The following is a 15,977-nucleotide window of genomic DNA, read 5'->3' on the forward strand; positions in this document are numbered from 1 at the left end:
TAATATAAGAATATTTTTTGAAAAATTTAAATAATATTTTTAATTAGAATTTTTTACTAATATTTTAAAAAATTATAAAAAAAATTACTGCGCCATATAGTGTATGTTAAAGTAATACTTTAAAAATAAAAATAAAAAATACTATTTAAATATTTACATTTAATATATATGATTATATTTTATTTTATATTAATGTCTTATATTAATATAAAATATTAAATTTAATTGTCAGTAGGCGGCCGAGCAGTTTAATATTTTAAAAATAAAAAAGGTATTATTTTAAAATAGGAAAAGTCTATTTTGGCCCCCGGACAGCGTTCACGGAGGAGTCCCGCTCTCAAACGACATAGCACGAAAGACAACGGAAGAACACAAAAATAAGGGTTTCTTTCAGCTCTCCGTTCTCTCTGTCTCTCTCTGCGTTGCTCGCGCGCGCGCCTCTGTATTTTCCCTTCCTTTCTCCCGCTTTTCTCGATCGCCAAACAGAAGAAACAGAAGGGAAGGGGGGGGGGGGGGGGGGTGGGAGGAGCTGCTTGCTTTGTCTTCCGCGTTCCTAAATCTTCCGCCCATGTTGCCTTTCCCGGCAACATTTTTAAGCCCTCCTGGAGTTTCCGTTTGCCTTTTGCTTCCTTCTTGCCATTTCACGGTAATCGAATTAGCCCCCCTTCCCTTCTCTCTCTCTCTATACATATATATATTTGCTTCAATTGTTTTGGAATTGTGATGTTTTTGTACTTTTCTTGATTCTTGTAGGCCGTTTCTTTGTTTGATTTGTTGATCTGGGACGATTGATGGATTGGTGGGACTGAGGGAGGAGAAATTACATCTGGGTGGTGCAGCTATGCATATAAGAGAGGGGATTCGAGAGCGCGTGCATATTAATTTGTTTCCATTCTTCATTTTTTCTTTTGTTTGATTGCATTGAGTCTGGCGTTGGTTTTGATTGCTTACGGCCATTATGGATTCTGATACTTCGACGAGTTTGGTCAAATGTTGTGATTGTGGATGCAGTTGTTCTTCAACCATGAATCAGTCCCTTCAAGGGAATTGGTATCGGTCCGTGAAGAGGAAATTTGACGAGCTTGAGGAAGGAATTAATAGATTAGTTATTCCGGGGTTGGATTTTCCACACATTGCTCGAGTTGAAACTGAGAATGAACGTGATGCATTGCGAGAGATGGTCAGCAGCCAGCAACAATCCATACAGGATCTATCCCTGGAATTGGAGGAGGAGAGGAATGCCGCCTCCTCAGCTGCAAATGAGGCCATGTCAATGATTTTGAGGTTGCAGAGGGAGAAGGCTGAGATTCAGATGGAGGCCCGTCAATTTAAGCGTTTTGCTGAGGAAAAGATGGCCCATGACCAACGGGAGCTCTCGGCTATAGAGGATTTGTTGTATAAGAGAGAGCAGGCTATTCAATCTCTCTATTGTGAGGTTCAGGCTTACAGGCATAGGATGCTTAGCTTCGGGCTTTCGGAGTTGGAGATTGTTGACGAGGTCCGTGCCATGACCCACGATAATGGTGTGGCTGTAAACCTTGATTCCCACCTTGTATTTCCACCCTATAATTATCCTCCTCTCAAGTGCAATTTGAATGAAAACCAAGGCCATATCGAAGTAGACAATGATGTGGCCGATGTTGAGAAATATGCATTTGGTGAGACCCCCCTTTCTCGGGATCATTTAAAGGATTTGGAATACAGAATCAACCAATTGGAGAGAACTCCTAGACAAATTCCACCAGATGGCGGGGACTTTTCTGGTGCAAAGAATGTGTTTGAAAAAGTTATAGTTGGCCAATCTCCTCGTCTGTCTCCACATTTTCAGAAAGTCTCCACTGAGAGTTCAAATTCTTTCTTTGCAACCGCAAAAGAAATGGGCCCGTATTTTGCCACTGAATCACCAAGGTTAGGTGACAGTTTCCAAAAGATGGAATGCTCACAGACAGAAGACGACTCAAAGTTGAGAAAGGTGGATAATGCATCAGAAGCAGCAGATGACCTTAGTGACAGAGTATACACAATTGATTCTGTTCACCAGGGAACACATAATGGTTTCTCAGAGAGTAAGCCTACTGTTGGGGCATTTGAAGATTACATAGCTACTCCAACGGAGTCATTCAACCAGGCAGATGCAGGAGATCCTGAGATCACGAAATTATACATGAGGGTTCAGGCACTTGAGGCTGATAGAGAATCAATGAGGCAGGCAATCATCTCCATGAGGACCGACAAAGCTCAACTTGTTTTGTTGAAGGAGATAGCTCAAAATTTGAGTAAAGAAATGTCACCAGCAAAAAGAATGCCTTTGAAGAAACAATCTCTCTATGGGAACTTTTCCTTCATTTCAGTGTTTAAGGTATGTTGTAGGATCATGTTGTAGACCAATTCATGATGCAGAATTCTAGAGCAACTTTGCATGGTATATATGGGTATCCTGACATTTTGTACATACAGTTTTCTTTTCGGATATTTGCTCTTGTCTAGGATCAAAAGCTCCTTCTCATTCAGTATCTCTGTAATAGGGTTCACTGACTGTTGACCATTTCATTCCTGCCCTTTCCTTTTCTTTTTTTTTTCCCCTTGCACGTCATTTCAGCCATAGCTACACACAAACAAGCCCTTACTAGAATCTGGTCAGAATTTAAAATATCAGAGGCTGGATTGTTTATAGGTTTAGTCCCTAGCTTTACAGACATACAGGTAACCATTAATGCATTTTCATTGGACCTAGTTAGATTCTTGATTTCTGGTTGTAGGTTTTACTATATATCTCAGAAATCATTGGTTACAATGTTCTTAAAGATCCTAAGCTGCATATGCACTTTCCAATTATATTAATTCCATCTGCTCTGCCAGTGTTTTTTCCAGATATGTTCACCATGTTTGTGCTTAACATTTTGTTGCTTCTTCTTGGTTTTAATCAGTGGATCGTATCGTTTGTCTTCTGGAGAAGGAAAGCACGACGAAGCAAGTGAGTGGATAATTAATTGGCATTGCTTTTCACTTACGTCCTTTAAGATGACTGTTACTATTTCTTTCTTGTGCATTGTCATAGAGTTGTCAATTTTTTTTGTTTAACAAATTTTGATGGTTCATTGCCCAAAGGCTGGGCCAGATATTCCTGGTGGATTATTTGCGGTTGTTTTTAGGAAAATATACTTTCCCAAGGATTAGCTTTTGAATTTCTTTTATATTGATGAAGTGCTAACTTGGTTACTTCAGAATGTATGATAATTTGTTATGTGAAATTGTTTGGAAGCTAATACAACAGATGCCTTAAAAGATGAGACACTGCAGGGAGAGAACTGGGAATAATCGTAGAAATAATGAAAATTCAACTTAACTGGGGAAAACACATTAGGAGAATTGAATCACTTCCCGTTGGAATTTGCTTTGTTATTTTGATTCTTTAAGTAGACCTGGAAAAGCACCTTTCTGCATTTTAACTTGATTAATTTAGTTCATGAAAAAATGTGGTAATGGTGTCTTTGGTACTTAAAAAATAGTTATGAGCCTAACTTTGCTAACTATTTGGTTATGAGGAAAGTGGTGTGTTTGGAACGTGTGTAGTTCTTGGTCCTAATTTTTAGTATTACTGCCAGGTACATCTTCGGGATGTCAGCCAACAATCCTGGCTTGTTATTGCTTCTAGATAAGGGTCCTCGAGTTGGGCAATGGAGATGTCTTTCACGTGTGCAAGTATGAAACATACACGTCCTTTTATGAAGCCAGTGCTACATTACCACCATCTGCATCCCAATCACGCTACCACTTTTCGGGTTTTGCTTTTCCCGTTCTTGATTCCTTGTTGCTATAGACTTGGATATGCGTTCTTGAGGTGCATGTTCTTCCAATTCTTTTTTATAGGATTGAATGTTTGCTGGTTGATGACTAAAACATTTGACACTGTAGAAGCAAGCAGCAATGTATTTGCACGCTTGCAAGATCTGCTAGAATGTCTCCTTTTGACACGTCCTGTCTGTATAGTACTTGTTCACGCATGATTCTCCATCAAATAGGTTGTGCATTGTTTTCTTCTTGTGGAAGCATTTAAATTCTTATCTATAATTGTGTAGGTTTTAGGTTTAATTACGGGATTCTGTTTATCTCAGGTTAAACTGGTGGTTTCATTTTGTTTATTATTATTATTATTATTATTTGGACTGCCATATTGGAGATATTATTGCCCGACGAAGCCCTCCCAAGTTTTAAGTTTTGATGATTTTCATGAGATAAAAGGTCCAGTTCTATCCTAATCATAATGGAAATATCAAATTTTCAATTTATCTTTTGTATGAGTAGAATGTCTCCGCTTGCCCTAAACGTTGCTCAGCCATAAAAGCAAATGATAAATGTGGGTTTCATTACAAGTTATTTTTGTTTTTATACATAGGAAGGGGTTTAAACCTTTTTAGAAAAGCAATTATGGTCTAAAATCAAACTTGTGCCTTACCAAACATTTAAAAAAAAAGTATGATTTTAAAGAACAGCAATCCTAAACGTGGGGTTAGACGTGCATAACATAAAAGCAAGTGCTGTTTGCCAAGTATGGCAGCTAGTATTGAGTTGTCCGGTTGATGGGCACATTTTCTATTGGACACATGCATAGTACAAGAGTGCAACCGAACCTCATTTGGCATTATTATAACACATACAGTTGTGCTCATATACCAGCTATCTGATTGTCTTACAAAGGGGGGTTCCTCCTGATTTTGAACCCTTGTTCAATTATGGTCAAATATTTTGGTGAAACATTTATTTCACTAGAATGAGACATCTTAGCAATCAAAATACGTCAATGTTAGCAAAGGTGGATGGTATCAATCCACCGAAACGTGCTCAAACATTTACAACTGAACAGAAAGCTGGGGAATCGGCCCGTTAACTATTTCTAGCACTATCTTTTTCAATTAATAAACTATGTTTTCAGCAAGCATTCTCAAAACATTTAAATGACACAAAATCAGGCTCAAGTAAACAGAAAAATTGATGAAATGAAACGACGAGCTCAGCTCACTGCTTGACCAACGGCGAATTGAGTGTAACATATTCAAACAGGTGTGGCAGAAGCTGTATAAGAACCATCACAGTACTTCAACCCATTCAGAAAAGAAGAAGACAGGCGTGGACATAGAATGGTGTTTGGAATGCCAAACGAGGTGCTGCCTTCTTGCAAGCTTTCGCCTTCAGTTGAATAAGTAGAAAAGTTCTGGCAAATGGTTTCAAGGCCAACATTCAAGCCACTCGAATTGGATTCGGTAACAAAACTGCAGATCACCCATACTAGTGAATAAGCGCCAGATTAAATAAAAACAGTAGCTAGCAACAAGCTACAGAATAATAGTGCTCAAAGTCATACTGCGTGATAAGTTACATTCTTCCACTCACTTCACTTCCTTATCTGCTAGCCACTACCATCTTTCAGATATTCTAAACTTCGTTTTCTTATCCTTTTTCCTTTTCATGACAAATCACTCATGTTACGAAGTCATACTTTCTGCTGGCCACTACCATATTTCATGGTCAACCAACAGATAAATATGAGTATGACTATAATTAAATTGGATATTAAAGAAACATCTGAACAGAGCCAAGTATTTGCTGATACAGCATATCAACCACTCTAAAGAGTACATTCAGCTATTAACTTATTTGTCTTAAGAATCATGTTAGAACATAAAGAATACGAATTTGTTAACCAGTAAATGTTCCAGTATTAAACAAAATCTATCATCTACATAGTCCAAAAGGCAGAAGTGTACATTTTACAGTGTTAAGAGTAGCATACCTCACTTCAAAGCTCATTCCCTCAGAGCCTATGACTTCACAGACACTAGAAATTACCCATGGCGGAAGATAAGCATCCCTGATTTCAATGCTATAGCAGAAACCAGCAGATGAAACTTTATTTAATTCATCATTCATGTTGGACTCCTTTAGAAGAAAAGAAATGTTATCAGCCCTCCTCACTTCCTTGCATCTAACCTACAAAAGAAGTGGAGCCAATATCTGTTAGTCCATGAAGAAATTTGTTCAAAGCAACTCCACTTCAGAGTATACAAATAGAAAGGTTGTACAAGTACATTTACCAACACGTTTTACGCATTTATACCTCAGGAGAAGAAAGGGCACCATTCTGAAATGGAACTGGTGAATATAAAACAGGAACATCAACTCCAGTCATAGATGTTAAGAAAAATCTGGAAAAATGGTAACCAAAATAAAAAAAGACGAAAATGTTAATACCCATGAGGATAATTAGGCTGATATTTTTTCCACCAAAAGAAATGCGAATGTTGAACTCAAGCTCTACGGCTCAGTTGAAAGCGTATTGAAGACATGGATTTTTTTTCAGATATGTTTATAAGATGCCAACCTATAGTTTAATAAAAAATCATATAACCCATGTACATTCTCATTTCCTATGAATGCAAGACAAGACTGCGAGCTATTATCCACATCAGAGATGGTACTGAGTCGTCGAATCTGCATTAAACAACCAAGAACACAGAACAATTAGTAATGAATGACCATAAAAAAACTTAAAATACAGCATGGTAAGAAAAGACCATTATGACACTGAAAATTATAACACCCCCCCCCCCCCCCAAAATATATATATAGATATATATTAGAGCTAGTTGGTTAATTTGTCAGGTCTCTGTCAAACATGAGGCATCCAAATGTGTTGAAATGCAAGCTAACACCACATAAGCTATACAAAACTTCAGGCCCATAATTTACATTCTACCAAACTGCTCATTGTTTCAAATAAGAGAAAAATAAAGAACAGTGGAACAGAAGCCCATTCAAAAGACCTCATGCTTCCAGCCAAGGCAACAGCTGTATCACATAGAACACCTGGATACGATAGCAGCAGACTTGTATGAACTACTATTAGAATATAGGGCTCCTCTAGTACAATTATTCCTTAAGGAATAGGAATCATAGTCTATTTGCTTCAAATTAATGTGGATAAAAACAAATCATGGCCAGTTTTTTGTTGATTTTTTCCTTTCTTAGGAAGCCTTTAAAGAAATAAGTACAAAAAGAAGTATTGGAATACATTGGCTACTAAGTTCATTGTTTTTGGAACATTGGGTAGCAATTTAAAACAGGTAAAATAAAAGCACTTCTCAGTACTCATGCCAAGGAAGTGAATTGATGTATTTAGTTGAACTCAAAGGTATAAGCATAGAATTTATACCTGGCCCAGATTATGTTTCTCCATCTCTGAGAGCTCAACGAGATCTTCTGTATTAATTGTCTCAACTTGAGAATGGCAAAGTGGCATCGAGAAATGAATATCCTAATCAACATAACTAACCCATTAGAAAACAAATAAATTATAACACACATATATAAATCTTAAATGCATACACCAAGGAAAATGCAATTTAAATGAAAGGATGGGAGCCATGAACAATTACTTTTCATCCCAAAAAGCTCATAAAACCAAAGTGATTCACAGAAAATATCCCAAAGTGAATATCTAGTATTACAGTTGGAACTTCAAATCTTTACTTGCCTGAAACTAAAAAAGTTCAACATGTCCTGAAGTAAATCCTATATACATAAAATGCAGAGTACCAATTTTGTAATATAACCTTTAGCAGAGAAAAAAGTTACATGTCAACTATCTATTTTAGTTTCACCATTTCAACCAATCTAGACTCACTGGTACACAGCAGTTGGTTTATGAATATATCCTACCACCAGGCTAAAACACCCATGATCCTACTAACCTCACATTCTTAGGCAAATTTCTCCCTCTTAAACCTTTGTAATTAATTTGCTTCTTAGTTATACTTCAATGACACCATTAATCCTCATTCATTAAGGCCTAAATTGGGGGTATTTAAAGTGGATCATTACAATTCATGAGAATGGTCCATCCTCCTTTAAAAGGAAATATTAATTCTAAGCAGAATACTAGATACGTGACCTTGAGAAGGTTTTTGGTTGCTTAGACTATGCCTTTGAAGATAAGGTATCATATGCTGCCTTCCTCCTCAAGGGTTTGGCAAAGTAGTGGCGGAGGATGACCCAACACCACAATCAAGATCAGGATTCAGAGACAACTGATGACTTGGGCAGAATTTGTGGAGCTATTCAACTAGAGGTACTACCACACTGCAATCCAGCAACAAAAAACAACTAGAGTTTGTAACTTTGGAGCAAGGGAACTTGTGAATGGCTGAGTATGAGGCCAAGTTCAGAAAACTCTTTTCATTAGGCCACAACATCCTTGACTTGTAGGACCAAATAATATATCTAAAATCACCCCAAAATACTACCAATGTCGGACTTGATTTTGACACAAAAACTGAGTCAATTGCTAAGAACTCCAAAACTATTTTACATCCAGTATTTTCTTACCAAATTATAAGAAATTTCTAAGCACGAAAACTTCCATAACCATTTACTGGTATGGAAGTATTGCATGAACAAGCAAATAGAAGCTGTGATAGTAGAATCAAGGAACAGCCATCTAGATTATACAATGTCACTGGTAAGCATTAGGCAACAAAATTTTACTAACAACCAAAGCTAAGTTCCTTTGCCAGCAGTAAATCTAGGATAATCAAAAAGAAACTCCAACGTAGAACTTGGATCACAGGACTAGTTGTCACTCAAGAACAGGCATCTGCCAAGAAGATTAAGAAGTACATCTTACCTGCTCCCTTAGCAAAGACCTTAGACTTCTTGTGGACCGAGATACATATGCATTGCATGCACACTTACTTCCTTTTGTACGATCACCAGCAATAAACATTACAACAAACTGTGCTGTGCAGACTAGCAAAATCCAAGAACAAGAGCAAATTAGTATAAAATATTTATTTTCAACAAGTAAATAAAAGTTATGTTATCCACAGAAGAGAGTATAAAACAAGAAAGACTAAAGTAAGGGACCACAGATGAAGGCTATTTTCCTTCTTGCACATCCATAATGACCACAATAAATGCAGCAATTTGTAACCAGGTTGTTTATCAAAATATTTATGATGCACTAGAATGCCTTGATGGAAAACTAGTACCAGCCTATCAGGTAAAATAAACAGTCACGGCCTGTCACCAAACTTTAATGTAAATAGATCCTTCTCTAACCAATTTCAGCTTGTTGAATTCCAAACTTTCCATTGCCAGTAAATGGAGGAAGCATTCCCAACAACAGTAAGTTTTTTTTATTGTACTTCTAAATAGCAATTACTGTAAGTATTTATCTAACTAAATAAAAAGCAAGTCATAGAGACTATAGTATAACTAATTCAACCCTAACAAATATCTTTTTTCTCAGTGAATTGTATCTTCTTCATATGCATCACAAATGCCATCCTGTTGATTATTCAAGGACCAAAGATGAGAGAAATTAAACAAACAAGAATATGAAAGCTACATTCAACTTATGAAAAAACGAAAGGGAAATATATATTTAACAATTCTGATATTTTAATTGACTGTCACTGAGCATGAAGTATTAGGTAATAGTAAAATTTTTGGGTACAAAAATCCAGCAACTATGATGTCTTCCTAGAATTTGTTATATATGCTTCTTCAATCATTTTGTTATTGATGCATAAGAAAAACTTCATACATTTTTCACTTTAGCAATTGCTGCCTTTATGACAAACAGATGTCCTAACAACAGATAGTAGCAATTGTTGTAGATTGGCCAATTTCTGAAGCAACCACAGTAGCTACACAAATTGATAGTCTGGCCACATTTCACAAGTAGCATCTATACCATTTTTCATTCAATCTTATTCATCTAGTGATCTTCAAGATACTTTCCGCTGCTGGTCATATCCCCAAACCCTCATTTTCTTGTCCATGTGATCATCTCTGTCATTCGAATTTACAAGTATGTTTATTAAAAAAGATTCTTGAATGGTCTCTATCAGTCTCCTCATGCTTAGTTTAGCAGATTTAACGACATCGTGATACAGCTTGGTCTTTCAAGGTGCATTGTTGATTATTTTATCTTCTATTGTCATTCAACAGGTGGTACAATTATGACTAGTAACAAATATTCATGATATTGTGATTACATGCAATTATACCAAGGGTTTAACTAAGCTGAAACTGTTTCTACGTTGTCAATTTCACACTAGAAATCTATGACCCTTGGATTATTATACTGACTTGGTGTTGCTCCATTTCTTTTTCAGCATAAGTATGTTCTTTGATTTATTCTCTAAGCTAAGAATGCTCCAGCTTAAGGACTTTTATCAGATGTTTATGTAATTAATTGTATTAGTTTAGTTACAGTATCCATTTATACTATAATTGTTTGTCCAGTATTCCACCATTACATGTCAAGTTTAATTTCTTTCAACAACTCAAAACCTGTGACCAGAACTTAACTGTTATTACCAAGGATCACCATAAGAAATTGACACACGACTTATGGAAAAAAAAAATATAGTTTTGTATGATATATGTTTGTAACATTCCTATCATGTTGTCATGCATATATGTGTTTGTGTCACCATATCCACACAAGCTGAAAACGAGCTTACTTGAAAATGCAAAAATAAAAAATGGAAGACCCACGAAAACAAGTTGATTATAAGTCTCTAGTTTAAGGCCACCGGCAATTATGGTTGCCAGGACAGCCAACATCAAAGAGGCTCTTGTGAGTTAGAAGGGACTTGAAAAAGGAGATAAGCAAGTACAATGTACTTGACTTCATTTTTGTGAGTTAGAAGGGACTTGAAAAAGGAGATAAGCAAGTACAATGTACTTGACTTCATTTCCTTCAACTGGAAAATGCACAAATATTTATCTTCAGATTCACCTACGGCAATGACCTCTTAATTGAGGACATAACCATATGTTATTCGCCAAGCACTTGGTAGTGCTTCAGAACTGTCAAACGACCTTTTGTGTAATAATCCCAAATACTGCACTTACCCAATTTCCCATATTCCTTAGTTATATTTCCGCTAATATGCCATAAGTCAACTCCCAGAAGTCATGTCACAACCAAAAATGCAATTGCAGTTAAGTTTAGTCTACCACCTTTTTCACTGTCATTGTGATTCTATTTTTGCCTAGACTGTGGCCTATCTTTGTTATTAATAAAATGTATTTGTTAAGAGTAAAGTTAATGACATAATAAAATTAACCCTCTATCTACCAACTTAAACCTTTAGATCAGATAGTGCTTAACAATTTAACATGATATTAGAATAGGCTAGGGTCTTGAGTTCAAACCTCACCACTAGCCCTAAACCACAAGCCCACGTTTGGAATAATTATACAATGAAGTCTAGCCACACATGAGGGGGCATGTTGAGAGTAAGGTTGTGTCTAGGAGAGGTTCAGTAATGGAATGGAATGGAAAGGATTATAAACGGATGGAATGGAAGATTATTTCTCTTTGTTTGGGAGAGGATAGGATGAAAAGTAATGGAATTGGATGGAAAAAATGGATAGATGAGCCTATTTCCATCCATTCTACTCCAATTTGGAAGGGACAAAAAATGCTCCTTTGAAGGATATTGGAAGGGACAGGTTTCCAACTAATCTCTTTCCATTCCATTATCAACTACTCTCCCAAACAAAGAAAATATGTTTCCATCCAATTCCATTATTTTCCATACTCCCAAACACACCCTAAAATTAATAATGTAAAAGATATAGTTAAGCCTATCTACCAACTTAAGCAGTTAGATCAAAGAATGATTAATAATTCAACAATGTTGGCTTCAAATTCTTCAGACAGTCTTTTTAACATATGCATTTTTTATTCTTAACATGATTAGCATGTTCTCTAAGTAATGGTCAAGATAAGCTCCACTTAGCTTTTTCCAAAGTCCATTTTTGGGATCATTGACATATGCATGAAGATAATGAAAATTCACATCAAGGCATGCCTTTATAATGCCTTCATGGTTCTAACTAATCTTATATCGTTCTCCTAACTTTAGCTAAGCTATGAAAAAATTCAACAGAAAATGTATACACTTGGAAACATGATAATTGGTTAGTTAAAAAAAACATGATAATTAGCCCTCAATTGATATCAAATTACAAAATATTTTTGTTACCCTAGAGCACTTAAGTCAACTTTTGAAATCTCATTAAATTACTTTTTAACATATATTTGGTTGAAATTTTTGCAAAAGCATAGATACATGCAATTAATCATTAACTGCACCTTATTTTAACTAAGTTACAGTCGGTGGCACAACATTTACAATATCAATTTACTTTTAAAGTCACATTGACAACACAAATCCATCCAAAAAAAAGCACAATGTGGCATAATTTTACACTTGACGCCCTTCCTAATGCAACCATCTAGAGAGAGAATGATGAGACAAAGTTCTAACACCATCTTCATATGGAAATATTTCTTGGAAACATGTAATTACCATAAAAAATGTTGCACATGCTCTTCCTGAACATGTAGTAGAGACTCCGAAATGCATCTTCCCATGCTAGTTGGCGTTTGTTTAAAAAGTCCATTTGGACTGAACAAAGAAGAAAAATATTAATGATTCAAATAAACAAAGGCAACAAAAATTGACACTGCAAAAAAGATATAGTAATGGCTGCAAACCTCCTTCTGCTGCAGATAGGGTCAATGCTGATATAACAGAAGGAGGTAGAGAAGACTGTGGGTACACCCATGAACTTAAAGCTCTTGGCATTTGAGTAGTAGACGTGTGTTCAGCTGAGCAGCTTATCTTTTGACTACCCTGAGAGGCAATAGCAAACTGGGGTACACCATTACAAGCACCACTAGTAATTAACCTATGAAACCTACCATCAGAAAATAATACCGATCAGCTACAAGCAAGCGTCTAAGAACAAAACTTAATTAAGTTAATTTATAATGGGATAAGACACCAAACTAATGAGAGACTGAGGAAGACATAATACAGCCATGTACATTGAGGTCATAGAAGATGCAGCAGCCACTAAAAGCATACATGAACTGATACATGGTAATTTTTAACTGAATCATTTAGAATACTGCACAGAGATTTTAGTAATCAATGAAAAAGACAGTGGTTGACATAATTACTAATTAAAAGAGAATCAAGAGACAGAAGAAACAAGGGGAGAAATCTCTTCAATCGTGAACAGTCAGAGAAATAAAGATGGACATCAATTATAATATAATTTGACCAGAGGGATCAATCTTGGATCAGATCATGCACCTACCTTTTTCTCCAAGTTTTCACTGATACATACCTTTCAAAGTGTGGCCACATGGCCAAATTTAAGCACTAACCTTCCACAAATACTTATACAATCCACAAAAAATAGATGTTCTGGAGTTTACACTGTACTGAGTGTACAAGACAACATGATCTTCAGCTATGCAAAGTCACCACATCACGTGAATTTTTAAGTAATGAAGATCCAACTCTCCTACTTCACAAGATCTATGTGTCATTTGGGGGCAATCAAGCATTCCTTCTATGCTTCCAACTTTCAGTGCTGCACATCATCACTACAATTTTGGCTTTTAACAAGTTGCTTGATTTCCTTATCTGTTCTCCTAGTTAAAATTGCATCAGAGAATGTTATCTTGGGCCTTGCTGTCTACCCTTCAGTCATAAGGCAAATATTATGCAGAATAGTATAATCCCCAAAACAATAGAACCAGCAAGTTGGACATGGAGAAAAACATTAACTGTTAAACCTTGTTCTTGCATGCGTATTCTTCACCGACCAAGTTTAACTATTTATGACTGTTGAGAGTAAAATAATAGTATAAAACAAAAAGTTAACTCTCTATCTAACAACTTAAACTTTTAAATCAGATAATGGTTAACAATTCAACAATGATCATTTAATTTACTTATTTGTGTGTAAATTAAGCTTATAATGGGTAATATTGCCAATTTTACCATTGTCTGTAGGCAGCAATAGTATAAGCAAACAACAATAAAGTGCATAATCTCACCAATTTACAGACGAAGAAGACATCACCCGCATTGTTGTTTTCAATGTAAAATCTAGGGGAGCCTTTTGGCCAGGAATATAAAATTCAAAGCACAAACTTTCTGATGTAAATTCACATCTTTTAGAAGAATCAGAAGCTAAACCGGACAAGGGAGTAGGTTCATGAGCAACCAGTCCTTTCAGAACCTTATCCTGTCAGGAAGAAACAAATATCAGCTCAGGTTCATAGAGAAATGTTTCAATAAGTACATTGCAAAAGAATATTACTAGCAAGGAAGTACCATATCAACAGTTTCCAGGCCAGACAGCTTTTCTCCACCTGATGACAGGTCAGTAACAGTACGGAACGTATTCTCACCACAATTTTCAGTAGCCTGCAATTTACTGTTTCTGGTAACTGCACTTGAAGCAATAGAATCCTGCAGACTGCCATGAGACAAAGCAAGAAATCAAAATGATGGAAAAGCGTCTGTTGATTATAAACAAAGCAAAACATTCTACAAAGAATACCATGAAATCTTTGGCAGACTTTTGACAGCTGAATCTGGAGGAACAGAGCAACTCTTTAGGCTGCTTGCGTGCTCCATGGGGCTGTTTTCCTCCTGTCCAGAAAATTTTAAAATAAAGTATGGAAACAAAGTGAGCACTGTGAGAATTTAGGCATGCCATATTAGGCACAGCCAAATGTTACAATTTAAAAGAAAATTTACTGACCTTTGCATTTTCTTTCCCAGAAAGCATCCTAAACCTGATGCTGTTTTTTCTGACAGGATACACTTCGTCCATTCGAACATCAACGTACCTTGGGTTCTTCAATCCATCCGGTTTCTTAAGGCCACAGATAATCCTAGTGGTGTTCCTATGGGAAAAAGAATGTCAAGTGATATGGTCCAGAAAATAACCAGAAGAAGCAATAGCCAATGGGTCAAGACTCACTTCTGAGTACCAAATCCAGAAGGTCTCGAGTCATCAACAAGCTCCATTACAGTCTTTCGCTTCAACTGTTCTCCCTGTCATTCAAACGCAATTCCATTGAAAACTCTCTTCGTTAAAATTTGGACTGCAGTACATACAGAGCCTGGTTGCATTTGGAAGCTCAAAATTATAGATATCTCACCACTTTAAACTTAGAGAAAATTTGAATTCAAGCCTGATGAAACGGAATTGAATCTAGAAGGAAAAGATGCAAATTAGATAACTCCTTACCCTCAACTCCGAAGGAGTCTTCCTCTTAACTGCGGTACCAATATGGAGTGGGTCGGAAGAAACAGGGCCCTGAGTGGCAACATTTGCCATGTTTTACAACAAAACGAACTCTCCAAATCAAATCTGTCAGCAAGAATTGAGTAAAAACATCTGAGCCATATATACAGATAGGTTATAAGCACAGATATGCCGTTACAAGAGGAGATCTTAGATAGGGATTAACAAAACAATCTATAAGATCAATTTGAGAACTCAAACATCGGATTGGGAAAAACAGAAAAATAATAGCTCAAATTGACTGCGGGAAAACAGGAACAGGAAGACGTACCTGTGTAGTAAAATTATGCTCCGAAATTAAGAGAAAGAAAAACCCTAGAAAGTGGTAGTCGACCAAATCTCCACGCTCGAGTATTTGATTGCCCTAAATGAAGAATATCAGTATCTGTGGGAGAGAGAACGGGAGAGATGGAATGGAGGATGTTAGCGAGATCGGGAAACTGCTACGATATGAAGGAAAGCAACAAAGCAAGAAAGAGGGAGCGTTTGTTTTGAAATCTTTTCAGTTTCCCTCCTCCTGTCTGACGCCGTTAGCGACCGCCGTCGTTTCGATCACTGGGTGGGAATGAGAATGGAAGCAACGCGAAAAGACTGAAATATCCCTGATCCAATTATTACGTAATATATATACTGTCATTTAAGGACAAGGGATAATTGTTACAAAAACTTGATTTTTATGTAAAAAGTTTACTAGGTCCCATAAATATTGCAAATATCATCAAAAGGGTTGAAAGTATATATTTATTCTTGAATTTTTATGTTTTTTCTTTTTATAAAATCTTAAT

At 36.4% G+C, this 15,977-nt stretch overlaps 2 protein-coding genes across 2 annotated transcripts; one reads left to right on the top strand and one right to left on the bottom strand.

The window, feature by feature from the left end:
* Positions 1–405: 405 nt before the first annotated feature.
* Positions 406–4,042, top strand: LOC127806855 (myosin-binding protein 7). The gene is made up of 4 exons (XM_052344401.1): positions 406–646; positions 754–2,359; positions 2,928–2,974; positions 3,606–4,042. Exons 2-4 carry the CDS (start codon positions 959–961, stop codon positions 3,706–3,708), a joined length of 1,551 nt encoding a protein of 516 aa, XP_052200361.1. The 5' UTR covers positions 406–646; positions 754–958; the 3' UTR covers positions 3,709–4,042.
* Positions 4,043–4,857: 815 nt separating this feature from the next.
* Positions 4,858–15,715, bottom strand: LOC127805771 (uncharacterized). Its single transcript, XM_052342538.1, has 15 exons — positions 15,464–15,715; positions 15,136–15,258; positions 14,866–14,939; positions 14,644–14,788; positions 14,440–14,531; positions 14,211–14,355; positions 13,931–14,121; positions 12,575–12,777; positions 12,387–12,485; positions 8,681–8,802; positions 7,211–7,312; positions 6,380–6,489; positions 6,116–6,203; positions 5,792–5,988; positions 4,858–5,270 (listed from the first exon to the last, which is right to left on the bottom strand). Exons 2-15 carry the CDS (start codon positions 15,223–15,225, stop codon positions 5,054–5,056), a joined length of 1,875 nt encoding a protein of 624 aa, XP_052198498.1. The 5' UTR covers positions 15,226–15,258; positions 15,464–15,715; the 3' UTR covers positions 4,858–5,053.
* Between the last annotated feature and the right edge of the window lie 262 nt (positions 15,716–15,977).

Source organism: Diospyros lotus, chromosome 7 (genome assembly GCF_014633365.1).
Source record: "Diospyros lotus cultivar Yz01 chromosome 7, ASM1463336v1, whole genome shotgun sequence".
Taxonomy (NCBI): domain Eukaryota; kingdom Viridiplantae; phylum Streptophyta; class Magnoliopsida; order Ericales; family Ebenaceae; genus Diospyros; species Diospyros lotus.

Excerpts from the sequence above, each read along its gene's own strand:
- LOC127806855 (XM_052344401.1), top strand. The coding sequence starts at position 959 with ATGGATTCTGATACTTCGACGAGTTTGGTCAAATGTTGTGATTGTGGA. Across the intron at positions 2,360-2,927 it reads CCTTCATTTCAGTGTTTAAG|TGGATCGTATCGTTTGTCTT; the intron begins GTATGTTGTAGG and ends GGTTTTAATCAG. Across the intron at positions 2,975-3,605 it reads AGGAAAGCACGACGAAGCAA|GTACATCTTCGGGATGTCAG; the intron begins GTGAGTGGATAA and ends TATTACTGCCAG.
- LOC127805771 (XM_052342538.1), bottom strand. The coding sequence starts at position 15,225 with ATGGCAAATGTTGCCACTCAGGGCCCTGTTTCTTCCGACCCACTCCAT. Across the intron at positions 8,803-12,386 it reads CATGTGCAACATTTTTTATG|TCTGCACAGCACAGTTTGTT; the intron begins GTAATTACATGT and ends GGATTTTGCTAG. Across the intron at positions 5,271-5,791 it reads GGAATGAGCTTTGAAGTGAG|TTTTGTTACCGAATCCAATT; the intron begins GTATGCTACTCT and ends GGTGATCTGCAG.